Source organism: Onychostruthus taczanowskii, unplaced genomic scaffold (assembly GCF_017590055.1).
Source record: "Onychostruthus taczanowskii isolate IOZ18803 unplaced genomic scaffold, ASM1759005v1 scaffold1, whole genome shotgun sequence".
Lineage (NCBI taxonomy): Eukaryota > Metazoa > Chordata > Aves > Passeriformes > Passeridae > Onychostruthus > Onychostruthus taczanowskii.
The window spans coordinates 33865448-33891850 of NW_024496525.1; the positions used below are offsets into that span (position 1 = coordinate 33865448).

Consider the following 26403-nt stretch of genomic DNA (forward strand, 5'->3'; position numbering starts at 1 on the left):
CTTGGTCCTAAAATGCATCACAAATTTTACTGCTGCTCCATCGAAGCATCACAGAACATCTAATACACACTGCTGGAAAAAATCCTTAGGGATCCTGAAATGAAAATGTACTCCCCAAAGATGTCATGAGCGACAAGAATTCTATTAGAGCTGAGCATTTCTTCTTCATCACTCCTTTTAAGTTGTGACTAAATTAGCACAGCCTGCACACTCCGGGGTGTGTGCTGGGAGGAGGGAGGGGGAGAAAACGGAAGATATCAAGGCCTGAGGCACTTCAAGCGGAGAGCATCCATCTGCCAGCAGCAGTCAATGAACAGAACATTGCTAAAAGTCTTCCCACTCACATTAAGTCAAGCCAAAAGAACAGAAAACACCTTCTTTCACTCTGACTGTGCAGGACTGAACGTAACAGGACAATGGGTTATAAATAAATGTTTAAAAAACACTAAGAGAAAAAAAGAAGAAGAGAGAGAAGCTCACTACGCAGCTCTGCGTTCAGCCTCTCGTGCTGCAGAACGGGTTTAAGAGGCTCCTGCTCATCTCTGCGTCACCCATTCCCTCCTCCAATCTATGGTGGCATGTGGAGGAGTGAAATGATAAAAGAAAAACAAGGGCTGGTTCTTTATATTTTTTTATTTTGCTCGTGAAACGCAGATGTTTTCACTGCCCCAGTAAAGAGGTGCATTGCCCAAGCTACAGCCCAGCGTATCTGGATGAAGCGAGTGGGAAGGAGCAGTTGAGGGATGGGAAAGGCTGGGATTGAACTGGCTCTGCTGTTACAAGGTGGAACTGGACTCCAGAGCTGCAGGTTCTGATGGCAATACCACTCAGAGGAGTTCCCAACCCTTTACACAACAGCTCCTTCCACCCATACACTGCACCAAATCAGCCCTCTGGGATGACAGGACAAGCTGCAGGGAGGGCAGCAGGGCAGGACTGCAATCACCCAGCCCAAAGAGAACTTGCTTGTGTGCACAGAGCTGCTGTTCAGGCTGGGGCCAGGGCTTGGTTTTGAGGTTTTTGGTGGTTTCTTTTTCTAAGCAGGGGGCGGACATAGGTCAGTCTGCTAATAAATTTGCTGGTGTGCCTGTACTGGATACAGGAAGCTCCCACTGACACACATCTCACACCTGATAGAGAAACCCAGCAGTTTCTGAATTTTTTCTGTTGTTATTTCTACAGAGGTCCAGAAGTTTAATGCTGTGGCCATCATTTCAGAAAAACAATCTTCAAAAAAAATGCAATAGCTCCAAAAGCAAATCACACTTGCAAGACCCTCGGGCTTAGGAAATTCTTTCCTGTACTGTCACATCACCAGCACTCCAATTTATTCCACAGAGCAAAACGAAAAGCACTTTCAACACATGACAAGAACTCAGCACTATCAGAGAACACAGCAGTAAAAAGCAACAACAACCTTCCTCCTCTCAAGTTTTGAGCCACAGTGCCTATAAAATGACACAAACACTTCAAAACTCACATTTCAATGTTTAAGACAGTCCTATGCCACAAAAGTGGCGTATGTGTTCTTTCACTATCAAAAAAGAAAGCAGCAGTTACATGGAACTTAAACCAAAGCTATATTACCTGGAGTATTACCTGCTTGTCTGACAACATTGCAAAGCCAAAATGGCTTCATTCATATGCTTGTTAGAAGAGGCACATTACTAGCTCTGAAATTTATAGATATTACTAGAGGGGGAGGAAGGAGAGAGGCAGTCACCTATTTTCGGCCACACTGTACAAGGAAGATAAACCTATTAATACCCAAGTTCATTTCCTTGTGAACAGTACTATTAAAAGCAGATGTTTTAAAAAACATTAGCCTACTAGGTAAACTATCTTTAACTATAGAATTGATCTCAAGAGAAATGACAGGTTTCAATTACCTACACAAGGCTGCAGGGAGATAAATCTCCATCAGTGAATTCCACAAATGGGATCAGTACCATGCCACTCTGTGTCACAGAGAAACGGTCAAATTTAACAGAGACAAATTTGGAGATAAAAAAGGCCAAAACTTTAATATCCAAGCAAGAAATTTCACAAGTGTGCAGAACTTTAGAGGGCATTTCTTCTCTTGTGTGATAAAATGAAGGAGAGATTTGTGCTTCCATGCCACAAGAGTTCTCTTGCCCACAGCCAGCTAATAAACCAAGAGACGGAGCAGAGACTGGAGAGGAGACAGAGCAAAGGAATCATGAAAGATGCTTTTAACTCCAGAGTCTCAAACAGGCCAGTTCAAAGCAGCTGAACATGCAAATATTTCTAGTTATTAGTTAAGTCAACACAAGTCATGTTAACTCATTTGATTAAGACTGCAATTTTATTTTTTTTCAACTTCAAAGACAACCTCCAAAATTAAAAGAAAAAGTAAAAACGGAGACTGTCCTCAGTCACAGGACAATCTCTTTGTTTATTCAGTCACATACAGACTGAACCAACACCTCTGAGGAATTTTAGAAATGCCTTTTCTAATTTATCTCTTTTCTGGCTAAGCAAACACAAAGAAGAAAGTTAGGAAGACCAGCAAAGCTTGACTCACATATTTCTACCCAATGGACTGCTGTGCTCAAAGTTTTAAGTTGTCAGTCAGCCTCTGGGCAAAATCTGGGCATTATCTCCAGCAGATCCTCTACTCTTACAGGATCCCAGATCTTCTTCTTAGAAACATAACAGAACTCATTAAAGGACACATGGACTCCTCTCCATTAAACTGTCCCTGTAAGGATAAAGAGCACATCAAAAGCATCTCCAAGACAGGTACTTTATTCATCATTCCTCAGTGAAACACAAATATGGCTAAGATTTAAGACAATAAAAATTTTCAAACTTCAACTCAAGTAGAAACTAATTCATCAATGTATAACCAAAAGGTTGTCCCTGATCTCAACTGTCCCTGATGAACTCAACTGGTCTTTTAACAAAGGTAACTGGAGATGATGAAGGACAGGGTCTCATTAGCAAAAAGAGATCAAAGAGATTCTCCATGTGCCTAAGGAGACCAAGAGTACCAACCAGAAGGATCCCAGCTTCCTCAGAGACCTCTGAATCACACTCTAGAGTAATAGGGAAACAGGCAGGGAAGTACAGTTTTCTGCTTTTACCCAAATTCTGGCAGTAACTCATGCTGGCTAAAGAGCAGGTTTTCTGTCCCTGAGGTTTTTTGTTTGTTTTCCTTAAGTGTTTTTCCTATCTCTTCAAGTCTTTGCTGATTAGTGTGTTTGCCTGCAAACCCTGAAACACAAAGCTCTGAGAAAAATGTGCAAGATACTGAGATACCCTGAAGATTCAGCCACCGGGGAGTCCAGCATCAAGCTGTGGAACTTAACAGAGCCTGCATCAAAGCAGAGGACCAGGAAAGCCCACACTTACTGACATCCAAGCAAGCCTCAGAAGCACAGAGACCCAGCAAGCTGGAAGTCAAACACAACAGCCCAGTAACACCAAGAAAGCTGAATTGTTGCATTGTTATGTGATCAGTAACAGCAATCATAAATGTGAAAGAGCAAACAAGCGGGGAAGGAAAACAACATTCCTTTAAAAATTGATGAAGAAGTTAAGGACCAAAGAATTAGCATTCCAGGTCACAACTTTTCTGCATTCCTGGCTCTGGAGCATGTTCTCATGACAGAGAAAGAGTAATGAAAGTCAAGAAACACTTATTCAAGAAACAAATATGTGAGTGTTATGGCTAGGACACATCCATAGTTTAGCAGATGCTGGAGAGGGTGGATCTACAAGACAGGAGGAAAGAAAGCTGTGAGTGGCCTCAGTGGGAAGAAGTTTGAACTTGTTAACATGCAAAAGGCCAGAACAGTTGGATGCAATTCGTAGTTCAGTTTTGGCCATGTTAACTCTATGTCAACAACGAGATACACAAATACAGACAGATTCAGCAGACACCAAAGCCTACAATTCATCACCCTTATCTTCAGAGATGAGTGACTGGGCTTAGTCAATATAGACTTCCTTTCAGTGAGTGAAGAGAAACAGACGTTTCAGAGAATGAGTCATTGACTTCCTTTCGGATTAAATTAATCACACCCTAAATCTGTCTGCCTCTATGCAGAACCTCTGAAAGGAGATGAGAAACAGGAGCTCACACAGACATTTAAATTTTGCCACCCATGTCCAGCCATTATATAGGGCTAGATGGAAGAGGTATGTTGAGGTTGAAGAAGTTTACCAAGGGAAAAGGTTGCACTTGAAACATCAACCAGCAAACAAAACAAACAACAAAAATCCATCTCCCAACCAAACACACCCACACATGAAAAACATGTAATATCATCCCAAATGAAAAGGAGAAGATGTCCCCTTATCCTCCTTCAAAGAGAGATGGGGGAAGTTACCATATGAAATGTGAAGATGAAGGAAATGGATGAGAGAGAAATTGCTAAAGATAACAGAGGACTCATAACGGACAAGGCAGGGCAGATCAAAGGGTAGAACTGAAGCAATGGTCTGGCTAGAAGAGGAAATCTTTCAAACCCTTAGTGAGTAAAGAAATTTAGGAAGATATGAGGCAAAACCAGAAAAAGAGAACTTTAAGCAATGATTAGTTTAAAAGACAACAAGAGAAAAGTCAATGTGATGCTAATAAACACAGAGATGAGAGGATTAGGATTAGCTACTATCACAACAGAAATTAAGGCAAGAAGGACAAGATGATGGCAGAGAGCCTAGACTAGAAGTTTCATTATTGAAATCAAAGCTGGGGACAGGAATTGATGCAGGAGGAAGAGTCAAAGAAAAGATTGCATCTAATGAAGGAAACAGTCTGGAAGACTTCAAAGCCTATGCACAGCTGCAAAACTACAAATTCACTGGGGAGTTACACTGTGGAACAGCTCACGTGCCTGGAGTGATGAGATGGATGGTAACAGGCTGCACAAGGACAGACAGGGAAGGTGACAGGGATTCATCCTATACAGAGGAACAGCCTGAAAGTGTGAAGCTCTGCTGAAAAATGATTGACAGGCCAATAAAAAGTAAATAGGTCTGGATGAGAGGCAAGGCCAAAAGAAACAATCATGAGCACCTGCCATAGACCATCTGATCCTGAAGATGAAGCTTTCTTTAGAAAGCAGGAAGACCTCCAGGTTCTCATGGTGAACTGCAATCCACCCCAGCAACTGCTGTAGAGGAACCATAGTGGGTCACAGGAAATCCAGTGGAATTCCAGAGTGGGTCAAGCAGAAGCTGTGCTACACCTACCACTCTTTGGAAAGGAAGAAGTGGTGGAGGTTGTAAAGTCTGATGGCAGGCTTGGTTACAGCAACCCAAGACAAACAGGATCTTGAGGGGTGCGAGGAAGAAGGGTAGCATAATTACAACGCTGGATTTCAGAGGGCTTCAGTTGGTTCAGAGAAGAGGCAGCTATCCATGGTAAAGAACGACTGAGCAAGGGCAGACTTAAGCACAATCTACACACACAAGTTAATTGGACTTGATGGCATACATCTGAGAATGCAAAGGGAGACAGTAGAAAGAGTAATCTCTACCATCTTTGAAAAGTTGTAGGAATTTGAAAAGGTTCTCTCTGACTAGAAGGCAGAGATGAGTCAGGCTCCTCTCAGCCTCTTGGAAGGCTACATATCTACCTGGAAACCATTTCCAGATACACAAAACCCAAGAAGGTTACTAGGAATTGCCAGCACAGATTCAGTGAGGGTAGATCATGGCCAGCTGCAACAGCTAGAATGCAGTCAAGATAAATTCTAACTACAGCTCTACCCTCATCCCATTTCATCATTCTCCCTGGTAGCCAAACTGCAGAGATCTGGACTAGGCCAGTGAACAGCAACTTGGGTGAAAGGCTGGCCTAGTTCAAACAGCAGTGCTCAGCACTTTCACCATCAGACTTACACTGGGATCAATACTGTTTAATGCCTTCATTAACAACATGAACAATAGGCCAGGAGGTTTCCTTTGCCAGCCTACAGATGACATCCCATTGGAACAGTGGCCAATATGCTGACGGGCAGAGCCACTATTCAGAGGAATCTTAAGATGCTACAGAAATGAGCTGACTGAAGCCTCATGAGCCAAATGCAATTTTTCTGCACCAGGAACAGAAAAACCATGGGGCAAAAACACAGGCAGGGGACTGTTTGACTTTTTTGCAGAAAAGGGTCCAGGTTCCCCATGGACAAAGAGCTGAACATGGCTCAGCAGAACCCAATCACAACAGTGAAGGTTAATTTCATCCCAGAGCCACATTATTAGAACTGCAGCCAGCAGGTCCAGAGAAGTGATTATCATCCCTTGTGAGACTATATTTAGTCCTTTGTCCAGTTCAGCGCTCCTCTGCAAAAGAGGCACTGGCATATTGGAGCAAGTTCAGCAGAGAGTCCCTCTGATGATTTGGAGACTGCAGCACATGGATGAGGCTGACAGATGAATTTGCTGAGTCTCAAGAAAGCTGAGGGAGAATTCTCTTTGGTGCCTTCAGCTTTGCAGTAGCAGGTTATACAGATGCAGCCAGAGCTGCATCACCAGAGATGCACAGCAAAATGACAAGAAGCAAGAGTTGCATTTCATCAAAATAAGTTCTGACTTGACACAAGGAAAAAATCCCTCACAGTGAGGGTGGCCAACCATTGGAGAACAGGTTGTCCAGGGAAACTGTCATATCCTTCCTTGGTAATAACTGGAGCTCAGCTGCCCTAGGCCCTCAGCAGCTTAATGCAACTTCAAAGCCACTGTTTTGTCAGCCTCCAGAGGTCTCTTCCAATCTCAGTTATTCTAGGATTCCACTATTCTCCCTTCCCTTGCTGTTCTAGTTTTGTTAAACAGTGCTCTCTGTTCCTCCCCTTTTGATACTTCTGTTCTTCACATGTGTAATATATTGTCCTGTTCTAATTCACAATGTATAGTTCTGGGAGGAAGCAGAACTCTCCATAATCACTTGTAACAAACCAGCTATAAAATGAGTGATGACAACAGATGTTAAAGAATTAAGCATATAGTTTAAATGTAAACAGCAAAAAATGCATTACAGACCATCTTCAGAAACACTTTCCCATTTAGTATTAAAATACTGTTAGCTATGTTTTGGTATTTAAGAGGACTGAGGGAAAACACATTCATTTAAAGAAATAATTAAAAACACAGCACAACAGTTCAGAAATTGGATTAAGCTAGATGCAGCTGCAGTCTTCAAACTTAGTTTAGACCAAATTTGAATATCTGCAACTGAAACGTTCAATAATCATATAATATATATAATCATGCCATTGACCCTCCATCCCCTGTCCCTTTTCTTTTTGGTCACTGAAGACCACAGAAAGTATCAGAGCTCCAAGTCAAGAACAACTCCCTTATAACAACGATTCTGACACTGATACAGCAAGAGCAGATTGCCTGCAAGGAAACAAGAATAAACTGGCTATTTAGAGAGATTATGTAATGCAGCACGGAACTGTAAAATGGGATTTAAAGAGACATCACTCTGCTTTTCAGCTCTGGAAGTAAGTGTTGACCAATACTGTATAAATTTGAAGAGACTCAGGAACAGAGGAAGATGTCTTGTCAAAGAGTCTCCCCTCTGAGATGGTATTTTACTCATAAATCTTCTTTTTCAGAAAATCAGTAGTATTTCGCTATTTTGCCATATCCCTTCAAACAAAGTTGAAGCTGAAACACCACATCATCTCACAGGTGTGCAGGTTTTTACTACAAAAATGAGGTCTGTAGGTACAGATACAAAACATTTTGTGGGCCTGAGCTTGTTGAACTTGTGGAGCTTCATACACTCAATTAGCACAGTACTGCACTCTGAAAATCAAAGTGATTATGAACAAATACAACAGTATTAAATCTTCTCCGCATAAATATTTTAGCAAGTGTAAACAAGACTCCAGTTTCTGTAAGCAGCCATTCCCAAACACACACGCACAAACATCAGCGGGTTCAGAAAAGAAAGGGAGAAACTGAACAGCCATGCCCTCCTGCATTATAAATAGTGAGGAAAGGTACAGCAAAGGCATTTGTGGTAAGGGAGACTAGTTCTGTGTAATGGACAATCTTATACAAACCTGAAAACTACAAAACGTTCAGGGTTTGCCCATGGCTTTGTTTAGGTGTGGTAAGGATTATTACACAATTGTCCATTGTGTAATGGACAATCTTATACAAACCTGAAAACTACAAAATGTTCAGGGTTTGCCCATGGCTTTGTTTAGAGCATAAATATACGTATTTATAAAAACACCAATGCACACCATAATTTTGTAGAAGAGTCCAGAACTGATGAGCAGTTGCTGGGAGATTTTACTTTTGCGTTTCTTCACTTTCAAATGCATGAAAAAAGAAGTTATTACCTTAAGCATTCTAATGCAAAACTGTTCTTCATCTAATTCTAAACATCCTTTCATTAAAAGCCTCAAAAAACAGCAGCATCATACACTCAGCCAAGCCCAGCTGCTTTGCTGGTAATTAAGTAAGAGACACTGAGTCCAGATCACCTCCCTTCCACCTCCCCTGGAAAGACAGACTTTACAGTAAAGAAGAATTTGGCCCAAATTACATGGGGAAGGAGTGGGGGGAAGGAGGGATATCAGGGGGAGGTGGTTGTTTTTTAAAACCCAGCAAGTCCCTGCTCCATGGCTGGACTTTTCCCTGCAGGTTGCTGGCAAGCAGAGCAGACGCAGAGCGAGACCTGCCAGCGCTCTCGGACCACACACGGGCTCTCAGCTGCTCTCCAGCACTCTGGGGACTTCATCCACAGCCCATCCCTGCTTCCCAGGGCCTGGCTCTTCCCTTCAGCAGGAGCACTGACAGTGCAGGAGAGAAGAAGGCAGTGGCATCCCTGATGTTAGAGCCACCAATGGCCACCCTAGCAGGCTGTCCTGTGCCAGCATCCCCGCGGGAGCGAGTCCAGCACTTCACCTGCAGCACAGTTAACTTTGGAAGTGCCAACATAGTGGCACCAGCAAATAAATAAGTAGTTCTGCATTTTTTATAACTGCTCATTTTTCATGCAGCCAACTACCAGTGCACTTCAGTTTCATTCAATGAACAACTCCATACCTGTCCTTTAAAATACGTCCAATAATTTCATTTACCTTGCTACATTTTCATGTCTAACCATGATGGATATTTAACATAATTTCACCCCAAAAAAGCCATGATCATGGGCCCACAGTGACAGGGTGAGATTTTGTAAGCTCATTGCCATTGCTCAATTTGCAATTAAAAACTATGTAAAGCCAGAAGTGTGATTAAAAGCAGCAGACAACCGGCTCATTATTCAGCGACAGAAAAGAAAAGCCTTTCAAACACCAATTGCTCTACCTGAAATATCAGCTGCTGTTGTCATGCCTGGGACTGAGCAAGAACATTACTTAGCTCACTGAAAAGAACTTTCCCAGAGATAGATTGGCAGCATGACAAATGCAGGTTGGCTACACAAATCAAAGACCAAATACTTGCTCCTTATATAAAGGATAGACACTGGGAAAAAAAATAGAAGAAAACCTGCAAAGGGCTTCAGAGAGGTGTAACTAAAAAGACAAATTATTTTCCTGTTTCAAGACTGTTTAGGAGATAAGTTCATGTAAAGCAACTAAATGTTTTTGTATACAATGCTGATATACTTTAGTCAAGTCACAATCATTGTTTTTGATCAGGGAGGCCCCCCACACAAAAGCTCTGGGGAAGGAAGATGCTCAGACATATTCCCCAGCAAACACTCATCCAAGAAAAAAGCTGTGTTTAGATTCTAGAAAAACGCCCACACTGTCTTTACTTGTGATTACCTTTTGGCACAACCAAAAGGGCTTTTGAAGGATTCAAACACTCCACGAAGCAACAAGACAGATTTCCTTCCATCAGCATTTTACTTTCCTACAATTACAGACAACTGTGAAGTTCTTATGCACAAAAAGCCAATTTATTTTTAAAATGCCTGTTCAAAATTACAGTTTTGATTAAAGTGCCTTAATCCAAAACCAGACTTCATTAAGTTTAGTGGCTTTATCCCACTGCTTACATAGGTTACATGTTAGACAGGAAATTTAAAATTCCTAAGATAGTAACTTCAGACCTGACACTGACACTAGCTCACCTAAAGTGCAAGCTTTACTTTGCCAAACAAACAGGGCTCAATACTCTTAAGTAACAACAGCTGAATAAAACATTCTGTATATAAAACAACCTGTATATATATCAGCTGAATAATGCTGAGTACAGTAATCTGACTATACTTCAATGACACAGATCAATCTCAGCCTCTCTATACCCGTGAAGATATAATATCAGATCAATCTTACTTTTCATATACATATGAAGGCATAATATAGGCAAGATTTTTTTGTGTTGAGTTGCAAATGTAAGATTAATTTAGGAAAACACCTTTCTCTAAAATATCTCCCCCAAATGAGTATCTTATCATAAAACCCATTTACATCCATGGTTAATTACATGTCAGCTTCTGAGACTTTGCTATGACAGTCCATCAGCTGTCATCTCCAAGAGTCATGAGACAAGAGTATTAATTAACCAAAAAATGACAACTCCTGTCCCTTGATATGAGCAACAGCAAACTGGAAGACCATTCTGCTCCAGGAATAAAAGGTGGTTTTATTCACCCTCTTTAGAGTGTAGAATATGGAGATCTCAATTAAAATGTAAAGCATGTAATGAGAATATTTATTTTAATGTCATCTGTGCGCTAAAACCTTTTTTCCATTTTTCCTCTCTCTATTCAATGATCCCATAGTAAGCACATGATTTCTTATATGCATTATCTCACACTTGCATTTCTTAAGACCAAAAATATTTGAAGAATTATACTTTTAAATAAACATGAATAAAGTATTTCAAGAACCCTGAAAATGGACTAAATAAAAAGCCACAATAGGTTCAACAGATAATAAAAAGGTGCAATGGGCATGCCAACCTTGAAAAAGCCCTTTTAAACCACAGTAATAGTGACAGCTGCCATTACCCTTTGTCAGTCAGCTACATGAACTCATAAATCAGGTGTAGCAGCCAAATGAGAGCACAATGAAAAATCAGTACTAAGCAGACTTGTCCACTGGGGCCTGCCAAGGTTTTGAGGTCACATTCAAAACTAAAAATTAATTGTATCAACCATATTAATAAAAAGAATTCATATCAGCAAGACTAAAATTTGCTAGTACCGTTCTGTAGAGTTTTTGCTCGTGACTCCTTTCCCAGATTGGCGTGGAATCCTCCTCCTAAAGTCGGTGTTTTCCCTGCACCTATTAGGGGGAAAAAACCAAACAACAGTCATGTCAAAGAGAATAATTTAATTAAAATATTAAAATAAAACTTATTTTGCCAATATAGTCGGTGTCTGTATCAGCTACAATATGCCAAACTACATTAAGAAGGTCTTAAGACATCAAGTACCAATACTGTGCAAATTATTTCTTTCTTGGCGTACATTACATGGCTCCATAAGCCCTCCCAATCTCAGTTCCAAAGAAACTACAAAAATCTCCCAATATCTATTTTAAGCAGAACATGAAAATCAGTACTGTAAAACATTTCTCAAAATAAAGGAGGAAAAAATTGCTTGGTTAGTATTTTTGTCTGAAGAATATTCAATGAAGAATTTACAGAATTTTAATAGGTAATTATTGGCATTACAGAACATTAAACATGTTTAGCATTCAATAATGACTGAGTTGGCTACTACAGACATAACACTTATTTTAAAGTAACTTCAGTTTGTCATTAGGTAAACACAGCAACACTTGGGCTACAAAAACTGCAAGTCTGGAACTGCTACTTTTACACCCTGAAAGGTTGGAGACTTAAAAGAAGTCTGAGCTGTAAATCAGCATAAACTAGAGGCTGGTTTGGGCATCCACGCCAATGCTGAGCAGCCTGAATGCAGAGATTGCTGAGAGTCAGTGGAACTACTCATGCAAACCAATCTAGCAGAACAGGGAATTAAACTACCAAGGACAAAAATAGTCTCCCACTAAACCAGGAAGGTTTTTTTAAAAACAATCAGGGTACCTCAAGCAGGATATCTGAATCTGTCAGCTTAACAGCAAGTGAGACCAAAAAGCTAAATTGCACAGGATTGAAAACAAGCAATTTATTAGTAATGGACTTAATTCCAGTAGTCTGTTCTTCAGGATAGGGGGAAAAGCCATCTCGTTATCTATGATGCCTACAGCTTTTCCTCAAGTTCTTGTGGCTGTTTCCTCGTCTCAGACTAGCTCTTCAGAACAAACTAGAAAGGCTTTGGGGTAGACACAGAGAGGGGAATAAAGTCGCTCTTTAAAGCAGTTCAGGGCATTTCTTGTACACACCTGAATAAGATACTTCCATGACAGGGACAACTGATGAGAAACTGTGACCTAAACTCTTCATTCTTACCAGATTTTTTTAGCTCTGGTCTCCTCTCAGTTGCACTTAATGAACATCAGTACTGAGAAAAAAAAAAAAAACCAAAAAAAATAAAACCCAAAAAAACTAAAACCCAGAAAAGCTAATAAGCTAATATTCCTGCAGAATTATTACCAGCCTTCAAAGCTTATTTTTCCATATAACCTTTAAATTAGTTTTCCAGTGCTATCCACAACAGAAACCAGCTTCACTTCATTAACACATCCTTTAACAAACAACAATCAGCTCTTTTGGCAGTGCTATCACAGTGCAGCTAGTCTGTAGCTGGACAAGGTAAATCTAGATATAACACAAATCCAATTCAGCTAGCCTGGCTCTTTCCAGAAAAACAGATGAACAGTCCCCAGACAGGCTGGATTCAAACCTACACAGGGGACCCTCAGCCAACCCTGTTCAAGCCTAGGTGCAGAAACACCACTGGCCAGAGATCTGGGCAGAGAGAGATCTCAGCTCTGAGCCTGGGAAATGCAAATCCCCTGTAAAAAGAAGTTCTGAATAATAAAACACATTGCTTGTCCAAGACACTCGGTGAGTTTGTGCCATCCCTTGTCTCTGACCAACAACCTCACGTAACAAGCTCTCATCTAAATGCCCCACAAATTAAGTGATCTTAACCTAATAATAATCCTAATAAAAATGGAAAAATATTAAACAGTCATCTCCTCACTGGAGGTGATCACTGGATCCAGGAACACTGGAGGGTGGGAGAGGTAACTCTCCCAACTCTGTGTTCAGCTATCAGAGACAGCATCGTCTCCTTGCCATTCTTACAGGTACAGCCTTGTATTTCCACAAACACTTGAAAACAAACTAATGCAGCAAACCAGAGAGAGCTTACCAAGCTACAAAAGAAGGCATAACATTTTTTGTGTACCTTTAGTGAAAATGGTTTATCTGGCAGAAAATATATCAATGATGGCAATAGTTTTACATTCCTTTTCTTCAGTAGCAAATCTAAATAGAAATTCCACCTCCCATTTTCCTTTTTTCTTTTTTTTTTTTTAATTGTTTTAAGGTTTGCTTTACTACATGTGGGATCTCAGCACATCACTGTTCATCCTTCGCAATCGCGGCCGCCCAGAACCACCTCTCTCCATGTCGGGGCAGAGACACATAACAGCGGACCCTGACACCTATAGGCTTCCTCACTAGTCTGATTTGCATCAGGAGAGCCCACACTCGAGCATCAGTACATGGGAGGAGGACACCAACCACAAGGCAGAAGCAGGAGCAAGCAGGCTGGAGGCAGGGGGATCACCCAGCATTTGTGTCAAAGGCACTGTTGGCCCCATCTGTGCACAAAGGCTCCACTTCCCAGTCCCCTCTATCCTTGAATATATCAAAATACTGAACTGCTTTGGACTATCATTGGCAAAACAACACTTCAAAATGTTTCCCTGTTACTACTAAAAAGCTTGCAAAAAAACAATCTTACAGTGGTGATAAACAACACTAATAAATAAATAATTTAAGTTACTCAGGAGTTAAAATCCAAAATAATATAAACAAAATGGAATTAAGCTGAGATTTCAATGATTTTGTTCTTTAAGACTCTTTTTCATTAGCCATCAAGCTCTAATATCATACATAAAGTAATTTCTTTCCAAGCTATAGAGACTGCAGCAGATACCAGCAGAGCTATCTGAAAGACAGATTCTGCTATCAGAATTGATGTACCCATTTTTCAGCAAGTTAACTGGAAAGGCTGAACATCTCTACTTAGCATTTGTCTTTGAAAACTGACAGAAAACTAGTCTGTTGAGCACTTACACTCTGAGAACTGCAAACTAATGTTGCCGTTGACTATGTAGTCTCACCATCAGCTTTAATCTTACAAGCAAAATGCAAACCAAACTCATTATCATAACTGTTCGGCTGGGTAATAAAAAGATAAACTCTTAAAAAAAGAAAACTGAAATCATCAAATTCATTTAAAGACAAAAATCCCTACAAAGCTAGCAATTTAAAAAGTACAAAGGAAAGGAACAGCAATTGCTAGGCACAACCAAATTAACATCCCAGCTTAACTGCAATTTTTACATTTTTTGACCTTTTCCATTCTTCCCCCACAACTTCAAAAGTGAATTAAGCAGGCTTTTGGTTTTTCACATTCAGCTTTCAAGACATACAAAAATATATCCGAGAAGTATTTGGTGTCTTCAAGTACTGCCTGCCAAATCTTCAACATTAACACTACCATTTCCCTGAGGCAACTCAAATGCACTCCTTCATCAGGTGGTGGTGCCTCCAAGGTCCACTGCCATCGACTCACCCCAGCTGCTGAGGAGGGCCAGCTGTGTCCTGGGGACACCAGGCACAGCATCACCAGCTGGGTGAGGGAGGGGACTGTCCCACTCTGCTCTGCGCTGGGACAGCCTCCCCTCCGCTCCCGGGGACAGTTCTGGGCCCCACAACGTTAAAAAGACATAAAGCCATGAGAGTGTCCAAAGGAGGGCCATGAAGACAGTGAAGGGCCCAGAGGTGGAGCCACCTGAGCAGCAGCTGAGGGCACTTGGTCTGGTCAGCTGGAGGAGACTGAGGAGAGAGCTCACTGCAGCTACAACTTCCTCCTGGGGGGAAGAGGAGGGGCACACACCGAGCTGCTCCCCCTGCTGACCTGCACCAGGACCTCAGGGAATGGCATGAAGGCATGTCAGGAGACGTTTAGGTTGGCTTCCAGGAAAAAGCTGTTCACCCAGAGGATGGTTGGGAACTGGAACAGGCTCCCTAGGGAAGTGGTCACAGCACCAAGACTGGCAGAATTCAAGGGGCATTTGGACAACACTCAGACATTTGCTGTGATTCTTAGGGTGTCCTGTGCAGGGATTTCATGATCCTTGTGGGTCCCCTTCCAACACAGGATATTCTATGATTACTTTTAGAGACTCACTCAGATTTACAGCTTCACATAACTGAAGCTTCCTTTTCAAGTTTGCTTTGGACATTTACATGAAATTTTAGACAACAGAAGGTGTGGAGAGATGTGTCAGGCAGCTCAGAAATAGAGCTACTCCAGTTTTTGTGTGGTCCTCTCAGTGGGCTACACTGCCTTAACACAACAGACCTGAAGATGCAGGAGATCATGTCTGGAAACTTGATGGTACTCAGTCTAAGCTCACACAGGTCCAGACCCAGACCATAACCCTACATCATTCAAGTGTTAAACTACTTGTCAGAGCTGGGTTAACATGTGGAGTCTACAATCTTAAAGGTCTTTTCCATCTAAACAATTACATGATTCTACAGGGACTATCCCTCCATCAGCCAAAAGCAGCCATTCCCACTCCGCTGCTCACAGCACAAGCACCTCAGCAGTTTCTCTTTTGCTCCACCAACTCCCTAACAAAGTCACATCACTCTGCTTCTCCATAAAACTGCTCCTCAAGCTGTAAAAGGTGCAAGCAAAGCTTGAAGTCTGGGGTAAACTCGAACAGCAACAAAAAACCAGAGGTAACAGGAACAGCACTTATCAAATCACTCCACACAGTGGAGGCAAAGAGCAGCCACTTGGGCATCTGCAGCTTGAAGGACACTTTTCTATCAGGTTTCTATCTGAGTGACATGCTGAGTTTCAGATTCAACACCTGGAGGAGAAACAGTTTCAGTCTCAGCATTAGAGATTTTTCTTCCTCTACATAAATGAGCAAGTGAAGACAGGGAATGAAGCTGCTTGTAACCTGAACTGAAATGCACCTGCTATCTGACAGGACCAATCCTATCAAAATCATTCCCTGTAAAATTAAACCCAATAGCCACCAGTCCTTTCTTCACGACAAGGTAGGGTCAAACCTTCTGTTTCAAATACATCTATTTACAGATCCAGCAGAAAATCTGGTAAAGTGTGGTAAAGAATGCAGACTGCATCACAGCAATGGCTTCATAATCAGGGAAGACAAGGTAATTTAATACAAAAAATCTAATGAGCTTCCAGCTGAAGTTAGACCATAAAAGTAAAAAGGAGGGCAAGTAAACCTCCCACTACAAATCATACCTATAAAAGTAAAATTATGTGACTCAAGTTCTGAAGTTTGGAACTGAAACAATTCTTTTCTCACTCATTTTTCCAGGGAAATGAACAGATCTGCAGGCACCAGAGCCTGCTGAAACAGCACTGCCACATAAAATTACATAGACCAACTTTAAATCTATTCCATCATAGCTTATTTTCCTAACTACCAACTGTAGACATAAATATAGTTGCATTCACCACAACCCCACTTAGGACTGCCCAAGTCTATGAAATCAGTCTGCTTCCAAGTTATGTGCACTGTTCTGCACTGCCACAGCTGACAGCAGCACCCTCTGTTGCTGCCATCCCAGGGACAGTATGGAAACGACTCAGTGCCAGAAAAAGCTTCGTATTAACTCTGGTGCACGATTGCCACCTGGAGGATTTGGGGAGAGAAGCAAAATTGATTTGATTCCTCTCACTAAAACATACAGCAGATGATGGAAGTTCCCCCTCTTCCTTCCCAACACAGCATGATTATGAATTAGTTTTGTAATCTGACACAGGATAAATCAGGTAAATACTCTTCAGGATTTCCATCAAAGGGTCTGCAAATCCAGCATACTTATACTCCCTTCCTCTGTACTGCAATTGACATCATGATCACTCTGCATAACTTAGAATTAACCATGAATTAGAGTAATCTCTAAAAAGCTGGGTCACAAATATAAGGAAACTTGTTGGTATTAATGTTATTTTAACTTTTCAGTAGCAAGTGTTTTCAAGTTTAGCATGTGTATTATTGGCAGAGCCCAGTTCAGGATTATTTGAGGCTGCATTTTAAGAAACATTTAATGTCAGGACTTGGTCTATCAATATCTTACAGAAAAACCTATTAACAACTACGAATTAAAAACAAAACCCTTACTCCTTCCACTTTTTTAATATTTGAAAATACACAAGAATCCTTTATTGTACATAAGAACCAAGTAGACAAAAGCATAGAATCCCACAAAAATACAGAGTTCATCCCCTTTCCCAACTGTCTCACTAGCAATCACTGTGACAGTAATTGATCATCTTAAAAAGTGCTACAGGACAAAAAGGTTGAGAAGATGAATGACTAGCAAGCTCAGCTTAAATTTTTCATAAGCTTTTTTCTCTGTGTAGTCAGTCCCTCTCTTCTTCCCAGTTTGTTGACCATAACTTTTCATTTCCACAATCCCCAAAACACGAATATTTACATCAAGGCAAACTCTTGTCAAGTTCCGCATGCGAGGTCAATGTAGCTCACATGCCTTGATGTAGAAACATAAAGATTTTAAGGATAAAATAGTAAAGAAAATATTTCAGTAACCTCCCACTGGTATACCTAAAACATTGAGCATACCACAGCTTTAGCAAAAGAGCTAAGGATACATTAAATCTGTCATGGGACACTGAAGAGTGAGAGTACACATTCAGAATTTGTGGCAGTGCTAATAGGTCTCTGTAGTAATTTCATTATAAGTCACTTGCAAAAAAAAAACCCCTTTAATAATATAAATAAACTCTTCCTTGATGTTCTAAAATTTGAAGCAGGTCACTTACAAATGTTGTGGAACCTCCTACACCAAAAACTTTAACAAACACTTGTTGGTGTGTTAAGGATTACCAGTTCACAACTTCCTTTTCCCCTTATGAGCAAAAGCAAAAAGATAACCTCCCACCAGCCTCAAATTAGTGCACTGCAAGCTCATGTACATTTGGAGATGCAGAGTGTTAATGCATGTTTGCTGTACCAGAGCCAGAGAACCTGACTCACTGTTGAAGAACTACTGATGCTGTCAGTGCCCACTGCAGAATCCTGCTTCTGTGACTGTGTATTTGTCACTGCCCTAAAACCACCAAGCTTGGTCACTAAGTAAGTTAAAAGATTTATTAATAATTCTCATTGAAATTTGTACTAGATATGTGACTCTGAATTCTATAGCAGGGCAGGGACAGGCAGAGCTGAGGGCACCAGGCACCTCCATGGGTCCAGGGATGGGCTAGGCCAGGCAGGACATCAGACATCAGGGGGGTCAGGGTCAGGCCCAGCAAGGGGAACAAGGTCAGACACAGCCCCACAGCGTCCAAACAGGGCCACAAGGATGGGCTGAGGCCAGACAGCACATGGGCCTGGCTCTACTGGGTCAATGGGCAGGGCAAGGCAGTGGGGAGCTGGAGACCTGCCCTGTTGTGCAGTCCCTGGGACAGGGGCTGACATCCCTGAGGACTGGGATGGGCTCTAGGGCCATGAGCAGCCTTGGGAGAACACCAGAGAGAAGCTGGTCAGGAACAGCAAGAACCAGCAGCAGTACCTGGTTTGTGACCAAGAAGCTTATCAGATCTGTTTTTCTCAACTTACTACCAAGCATTTAAAGGGAATTTCTGGAACAAAAGAAACTGAGCTTCTTCCCCAGACAGTATGCTTGAGGATCACAAGCTCAGTACACCTTGCAGCATTGTTTCTTGGTGCTGTATTTGTCAGTTACATCTTCCAGCTTGCTGCCTTGCTGCCTGCACATCAACCTTCCCAGGTGGGACTTTTCTTCTCCTTTGATTAGTGTCAGAAGTCCCAGCCTTCACCTTTCTCAGCTTCTTTAAACAAAAACCTGAAGAGAGATCTGGGCTGTCAGGTTTGCTCCATGCTCAGCTTTCTCTCTCTCTCTTCAGCTTCAGTTTTTCTCCTGTCAGCTTAAAAAAAACAATTTGTGAAAGCAGTTCCTCCCAACAATTACCACAAGACAGGGGACTCCCACCCAGACACAGTGAAAGAGCAATCAGAGAACTCCAGACCTTCAGACATGGCACACAGCTCTTAACTTGCCTTTCTACAAAAGCAGCAGCCATCAAACCAGTGCAAACTGGCAAAGGGCTCGGTGTAACTCCATCCTCCAGGATGCAATTACAGCATAATGGAGAGGGAGAAATGCACCTTGCTCCCAGACCCTGTATTGCTGTACTTCCTGCTGGGATGTGTTCAAATGTAGCAACTGATAGGCTGTTAAGAACTTGGGTATGAAGAACAATAAAAAGCAAGACATTGCATAATGTGCATAATTGCACATTCATTGCAATTAGCAGGATTCAAAAGCTCTCCAAATTCAAGTTAAGAAGTCAGAGTGAACAATCTATTTGGCTAGTCTGAACTGGCTATCAGTTATAAAGTGAATAGTTATTGTTCAAAACTAGACTCAGCTAGGAAAAGCTCATGCCTCAAACACTTTCTGTGCAATCAACAGAGTTCCTTGGAGCTAAAACAGGCATGTTTTTAAACAGGCATGCTTCTCCACTACTTCCTGACTCATCCAGGGTCAAATCAGTCAGGTTCAGAAACCAAATTTCAAGGCAGGGCGTTCACAAGCTTCAAAACAGTAACATAGGGCTGGATTCTTTCCTGACTGTGACCACTCACAACAGAATTAAGAATTACAAACAACTAGACCAGTATGGGGCATATCAAAGCTTTCAGAGGACTTTCAAAAGATCAACAAAACAATACACAGCAACTCCTTCTACAGCATGAAGGGGTTATTCCCTTGCTAGTGAAATAACTTACCAGTTCACAAGCCAGGAAGTGACAGGTACCTTGCAAGAAGAGCTGACTTGCCAGTGTTTCAGACAGACAGCATTGAAAGGAACGGTGGGATTAGCTCTGTAAAGCTCAAAGAACATGATCTTCCTGTGAAGTCTCAAAAGAACAGCTGTGGCAAATCAGACTGAAAGACCAGTCCAGTATCCCACCTCTGAATGAGAAAGCCCATTAATACACATGCCTACAAGGGTAACACAAAATACAGGAGGTAAGCTTGCTGTATAGTTCTCTCATATAATCTCCCAGTGTCTAGAGATCTGTGGCTCAAGGATTTCCTGAATCAGAAATAATGTATTGTTTAATGGCCACGACACGTTTTTATTCTGTCTGCCCAATCATTTTAAGTTCGTGTAAACTTTTAACATTCACTTCAGATTCACATGATTTCTGTAAAAACCAAAACCAACCAAGCAAAACCTCCTAATGCTTCTGAACCTCTTAATGCTTCTGAACATCCTAATGCTTCTGAACCTCCTACCTTTGCAATCAGTTAGCCTTGTGTAAACCTTTAACATTCACAACTTCATATTCACATGGGGGTTTCTGTAAAAACCAAAACCAACCAAACAAAACCTCCTAATGCTTCTGAACCTCTTAATGCTTCTGAACATCCTAATGCTTCTGAACCTCCTACCTTTGCAATCAGTTAGCTGCTTGATTTCTTAGCACTCCCTAGCTTTTGCATTATGTGACCCTGAGCAGTTGCTCATCCTTGCTGTGTTATTTTACTGCATTTACAAATCTCTACTGTGGTCCCATTCAATCATCTCTTTTCCAGTCTGAAGATGCTGAGTCTATTCAGTCTAACTGAGAAGCTCTTCAGGAAGCTCTCCTCTTAATCACTCCATCTTCCTCTCTGTATCTTTTCTAGCTTTATTAGAGGTTTTTCCTGAGGAGGGGGAGGAAAGGAGAAACCCACCAGAACTGCACACAGCACTTCAGTTGGAGGTAACACTGTGGATATGTAACAGTGTACAGGCATGCTGTATGGGCTTTTTTCACTTTTAACACCCTCCTCCCCACCCAGGTTCTTTTGTACCATTGAGCAATTTGTAAAGCTATCCATTATGACTTAGGGATTTCCTTCCAATGCTATCCTAGCCAGTCTGGATGTAGAAGAAATCATCCCACACGTGGAAGAAATGAAAAATGCTAACTCACAGCAACTCTTGATCCCATCTGCTATCCTACCACCCATCCACTAGAAGCAACAGGTCCTTCTGCAGTCTTTACTACCCCAAAAAATTTAGTATTGCCCACAAACCTCACTAACTCAACAGTCACCTGTTTTCCAGATCATCAGTCCAGATTCTATGGAATTTCACTGGCATCTCCTTCTGTACTCTCTAGATTATATTTGCTATCATTTGAAGAGCTACTCTGCTCTGTAAAGACTTTTCCTTATCAATGACAGCTCAGATTCTATAAAAGTTTCTGGTGAAGGATCCTGTTGACTTTGCTTTGAAAATCCAACTTTCTGCTTTGTCCACTTACCAAAAAGGCTTCTGGTGGAAGATCTTGCTAATCTTCCCCTGAAAATCAAACCATCTGCTTTGCCCACTTACCAACTTCCTTAAAAAAGCTCCAAAGGATCTTCATGGCAAGCCATTTTGCCAAAAAGCACTGTTACCCTAAATTGACCTGTGCAGAACACATATTTTTTGTCCTTCACAACTTCTACCTTGGTTCATCTTGTGCATGTAGATGTGGCACTCAGGAACGTGGTTCAGTGATGAACTTGGCAGTGCTGGGTTAACAGCTGAACTTGATAATCTTAAAGTTCTCCTACAGCCTAAATGATTCTGTGATTCCACCCTCTTGTCCAACACACTTAACAAGACTGCATTTTCCCAAGACTTCATGGAGAGCAAAGCAAACTCCCTCATTCACATCCAAGCACAAGCCCACACTTTCTCAGCACACCAAAATCTCAGCTGCTAAAACATCAAAAAAAAAAAAAAATGGAAAGGAACTTTCCAAAGGACTCACATATCTGCACTGGAAAACACAGGCTACACCAAACTTCTCCTCTGTGAAAGGCATCAGTGTTGAGGCTTCCTACACCAGGCACATAATTTAGCTCAATGTAAATACTGCCAGAGAAAACTTAACTGTGATCTCACACCTTCCTCCAACCCTGAGAGAATAAAAGAAGGCATTTGCAATGTTTTATAGGGATTCTACATGACTTACTAGCAAGGACTTGGCCATTTCATATTAATATAGAGAAGTAGAGGACTCTCTCCTTCAGCAAACAGATGCAAGATTCTGAAATCTTAATATGTAGCTTGGTAGAACAAAAGGTTTTCCTACATGTAAAAAAGAAAAATCAGTGTCTCAGTGCTTTCCACTCCCTTTTGCTTTTTTATTACGAAGGTAAAAAGAAATTATTAATAAATGCATCTGTATTCAACATGTAATAACACACAAATAGAAGCTGCTGTGGATCTTGAAAGGATTTGAGGAATATTTTTGCATAACCAGTAGCTCTGAACTCCAAAAATACCAAAAGCCCCGTTCAATTCCCAGCCCTGCAATAAGGAACCTGAGATCCCTCATCCTTTGCAAACCTTAGACAATGCCCTCTGAGACACCCAGCCCTACCAACCACGAGCCAGGGACTCAAAAACAGCACCCCAGGCACCTCTGACACTGCAAATGCTTCACACTCTGAGATCATCAGACCACACAATCCAAGTCTCAGACCAAGGCATTTCATTCAATTTTGGTGGAAATTTACTAACATAATCAAAAGTCACTGAAAGGTGTAACTTACCAGAAAATGTTGTTTTCAGAAAGTACGTGGTTTCTGACTTAAAAGAAATCTACATTCCTTTGTAAATTCTCCACCCTTTGGGGAGATACAAAGTCCTTACACAGTAAATTACTTTTCTCCCCATTCCAGAGGATTTTAATCAGTCATAAACACATTAACAGACAAGCACACATGATGAAGACACTTACTGCAGCAAAAATATGTCTTTTCAGATTAGCTTGCATCACTCAGTTTATATTGAGAAAAAAAAATTCACAACAGAAGCATCTGATTTGGAACGTAAAGAACTGTACCAGCATAAGTCATCCATATCCCAATTTCCTTAAAATATTTCTGGTGTGAAACAGGGCCTGTACTCACAAAATCACAGACTCAAGACTTATAATCACATCTCAAGACTTACACAAAAAAGAAAGGCTATACCTTAAAGAAATTTTAAGTACTGTGCAATTCATCCATAAGGGTAAAAATGCACCTCAGTATGGTGCCTTTCTCTCTTTTCCTTTAGATTTATTTTTTAAGGATAAAGGCATCCCAAAATGCGCTCTAGCTTGCACGCCATCTGTCCTGCATAATTTTGGGTGGGAGGGAAAAAGCAGAACAAGCCCTTAAAAATGTAGTCTCCACATCAAAACAGGAAAAAGTGAAGGATACAAGAGCTGCTCATAAGCTGTAAAAAAAGTAATGCCAGCACCCTGAGTTGGAAGACAGGAATGGCATCCGACAACTCCTAGCCTACAGTAAACTCCCAAACTCCAAACTGCAGTGCTGCATTCTCCACCACAGAAAGAATTCCTCTTTCTTCCCCACAGCTATACAATCCATCAGAGCCACTTGTTTCACTGCTAAGCTCTTTCCCATGCTTTTGCTTATGCTTCTTTCTCCTTATAAACATTCCCTGTACAGATTTTCCACTTCTCCCCTTTCAAACACTAAACCTCCCCACACCCATTTTCCTTCTCTCCCCTTTTAAACACTGTTGTTATCTTGATGTAGCCTTTTTTCATGTTTTATCCTCCAGAGCATTCACACAATCACCCCAACCCATCTACTGACAGGAGACCCTAGACCCTTCATGTCCAGCCTGTTTCTTCTCCTTGTGCCCCTACATGTCCCCTCTGTCCATTAAATGCCCAACCCAACCTTTACTGTCCTTTATCCCAAATAATTTCATCTACCTCCCAAGTTCCTGTGCACCCAGCCCTTCCTTCCACAGAGCCCCAAACTTTGTCACACACCTGCCCCAGTCCCTCACACGCATACTCCATCACACTCAGAGCATCTCTCTCATCCTATTTTCTCCTATTCATCCTAGCCTCCCACTCCCTGCACAGCATGCTCTCCTTCTCCCCATGCATTGCCTCTCCCATTTCCACTCTGCGCAGCACCAGTTCCCACACGCACCATCCGTATCCCTTCTTTGCACCACATGGTTTTCCACGGTCTGTCCCTTACACTCTTTGCACAGCACCCTTTTCCCTATACATTGTCCTTATCTCCCAGCAGTGTCCTTGTCTCCCCTATACATTGTCCTCACTCCCCCATGCATCATCCCCATAACCCCACCCTCTGGCACAGCATCTCCTCATCCCTTTCCCATTTCCCACTGCTCCCTCAGCGCCATGCCCTGTCCCTGACCTCACAGAATCACACAATCAATTAGGTTGGAAAAGACCTTCAAGATCCCTGAGTCCAACCTGAACACCACCCTGCCAACCAGACCATGGCATTGAGTGCCACGGCCAGCCCTTCCTTACACACCTCCAGGGACAGCGACTCCACCACTGCCCTGGCCAGTCCATTCCAATGTCTAATCACCCTTTCCATGAGGAAATTCTTTCTTATGTCCAAACCTCCCCTGATGCAGCAGAAGACTATGTCCCTTCGTCCTGTCACTTATTCCCTGGGAGCAGAGCCCGACCCCTACCTTGTTCCACCTTCCCGTCAAGGAGTTGTGGAGTGCTAATGTGCACCCTGAGCCTCCTCTTCTCCAGGCTAAACACCCGCAGATTTGTGCTCCAGACCCTTCCCCAGCCCCGCTGCCCGTCTCTGGATGTGCTCCAGCCCCTCAATGTCCTTCCCGAACTGAGGGGCTCAGAACTGGGCACAGCACTCAAGGTGTGGTCTCACCAATGCCCAGCGCAGGGCATTGCCCTGATCCTGCTGGCCACACTATTCCTGACAGAGGCCAGGATGCCGCTGTCCTTCCCATCCACCTGGGCACGCCTTGGGCTCACGTTCCGCCGCTGTCGATCAGCACCCCCAGGTCCTTTTCCGCTGGGTCGCTCATCCCTGTGCTCTGTCCCGGTCCCCTCTGAACCCACGGTGCTCGCAGCCCTTCCCCTTCCCCTGTCCACGCCTCTTCCAGCTGCCTTTCCCTCCTGCCATGTGCCCCATCTCCGCAACACCCTCTCTTCATTCACCGCCCGCTATTCCCCACACCCCGTTCCCTGTGCCCCCGGGCCCCCTCTCCGCACACCGCCCCCCGCCCCGCCCTGCCCCGGCCCAGCCGCACTCACCGTCCAGCGACACGAACTGCCCCACGGCGGAGGAGCCGCCGCCGCTGTTCTCCACGAACTGCACCTCGGACACGATGATGTTGTCCTCCAGCACGGAGCCGCAGCCCGTGCACACCGCGTCCCCGCGCGCCGCGTCCACCTCGATCTCCGCGCACCCGCAGGCGCCGCACACCCGCCCGCCCGGCATCCTGCCCGCTGCACCGGGACGGGCCCGGCCGCCGCCCCCGCCGCTCGGCACTGCCCGGCACAGCCCGGGACTGCCCGGCCCGGGCCCGCGCAGGCCTCGCTCGCCGGCACCGGCACGGGGAGGAGCGCGGCAGCCGCCGCCACCCCGCCCGCTCTCGCGAGGCTTCGCCCGCCGCTCCCGCCCCTCCGGAGCGCTCCTCCCTCACAGCCCGCGCTGGTCTCCGTCCCGCCGGGATCGCGTTCTGTGCCGCTCCTGCTCGCTCCCAGTACCTGGCTCCGGCCCTCTGCCGCGGGAAGGGATGCTTTCCACCGGGCCAGCTTGCTCAGAGCCCCATCCAGTCTAGCCCTGAACACTCCCAGGGATGCGGCACCCGCAGCTTCTCTGGGCAGCCTGTGCCAGGGCCTCAGCACCCTCTGGGCATCAGTCAAATTCATCAATAAAAATTCGTCAATCAAATTCATCACTTAAATCTATTCAATCGTTCTGTAATGTTGAGATGAAAGTTGTCGAGGCGTAATGAATTTATTTCATTGCAGCAATTCATGCCCTGCCTGACAAAGGCAGCATAAAGTCGAAGTCTCGTGCTTTGGAACTCTTTGTTTATTATTGTAGAATTACAGAACGCTTTGGGTTGGAAGGGCCCTTAGAGATCATCTCGTTCCAATCCTTCTGTCTTGGACAAGGACACTTCCCACTATGCCAGGTTGCTGAGAGCCCCATCCAGCCTGGCCTTGAGCACTCCCAGGGATGGGGCAGCCACAGCTGCTTCTCTGGGCACCCTGTGCCAGGGCCTCAGCATGGCCACAGTAAAGAATTTTTTGCTAGTATTTAATCTAAACCTACTGTGTCTCATTTTGAATCCATTCCCCTTTGTCCTGTCACTACACGCCCTTGTAAATAGTCTGTCTCCATCTTGTAGGGTCCTTTCAGGTACTGTAAGGCCACAATTAGATCACCCCA

General features: G+C 43.1%; 1 protein-coding gene across 1 annotated transcript in view; it reads right to left on the minus strand.

Moving 5' to 3' along the window:
* Nucleotides 1-25602, minus strand: part of BRF1 (BRF1 RNA polymerase III transcription initiation factor subunit) — a 172434-nt gene extending 146832 nt beyond the window's left edge. The window contains exons 1-2 of the mRNA XM_041420749.1: nucleotides 25257-25602; nucleotides 11151-11231 (exon numbers count right to left, since the gene is read on the minus strand). Coding sequence (XP_041276683.1) covers nucleotides 11151-11231; nucleotides 25257-25443 — 268 coding nt within the window. The 5' untranslated portion in view covers nucleotides 25444-25602. The remainder of the gene's footprint in view (nucleotides 1-11150; nucleotides 11232-25256) is intronic.
* Between the last annotated feature and the right edge of the window lie 801 nt (nucleotides 25603-26403).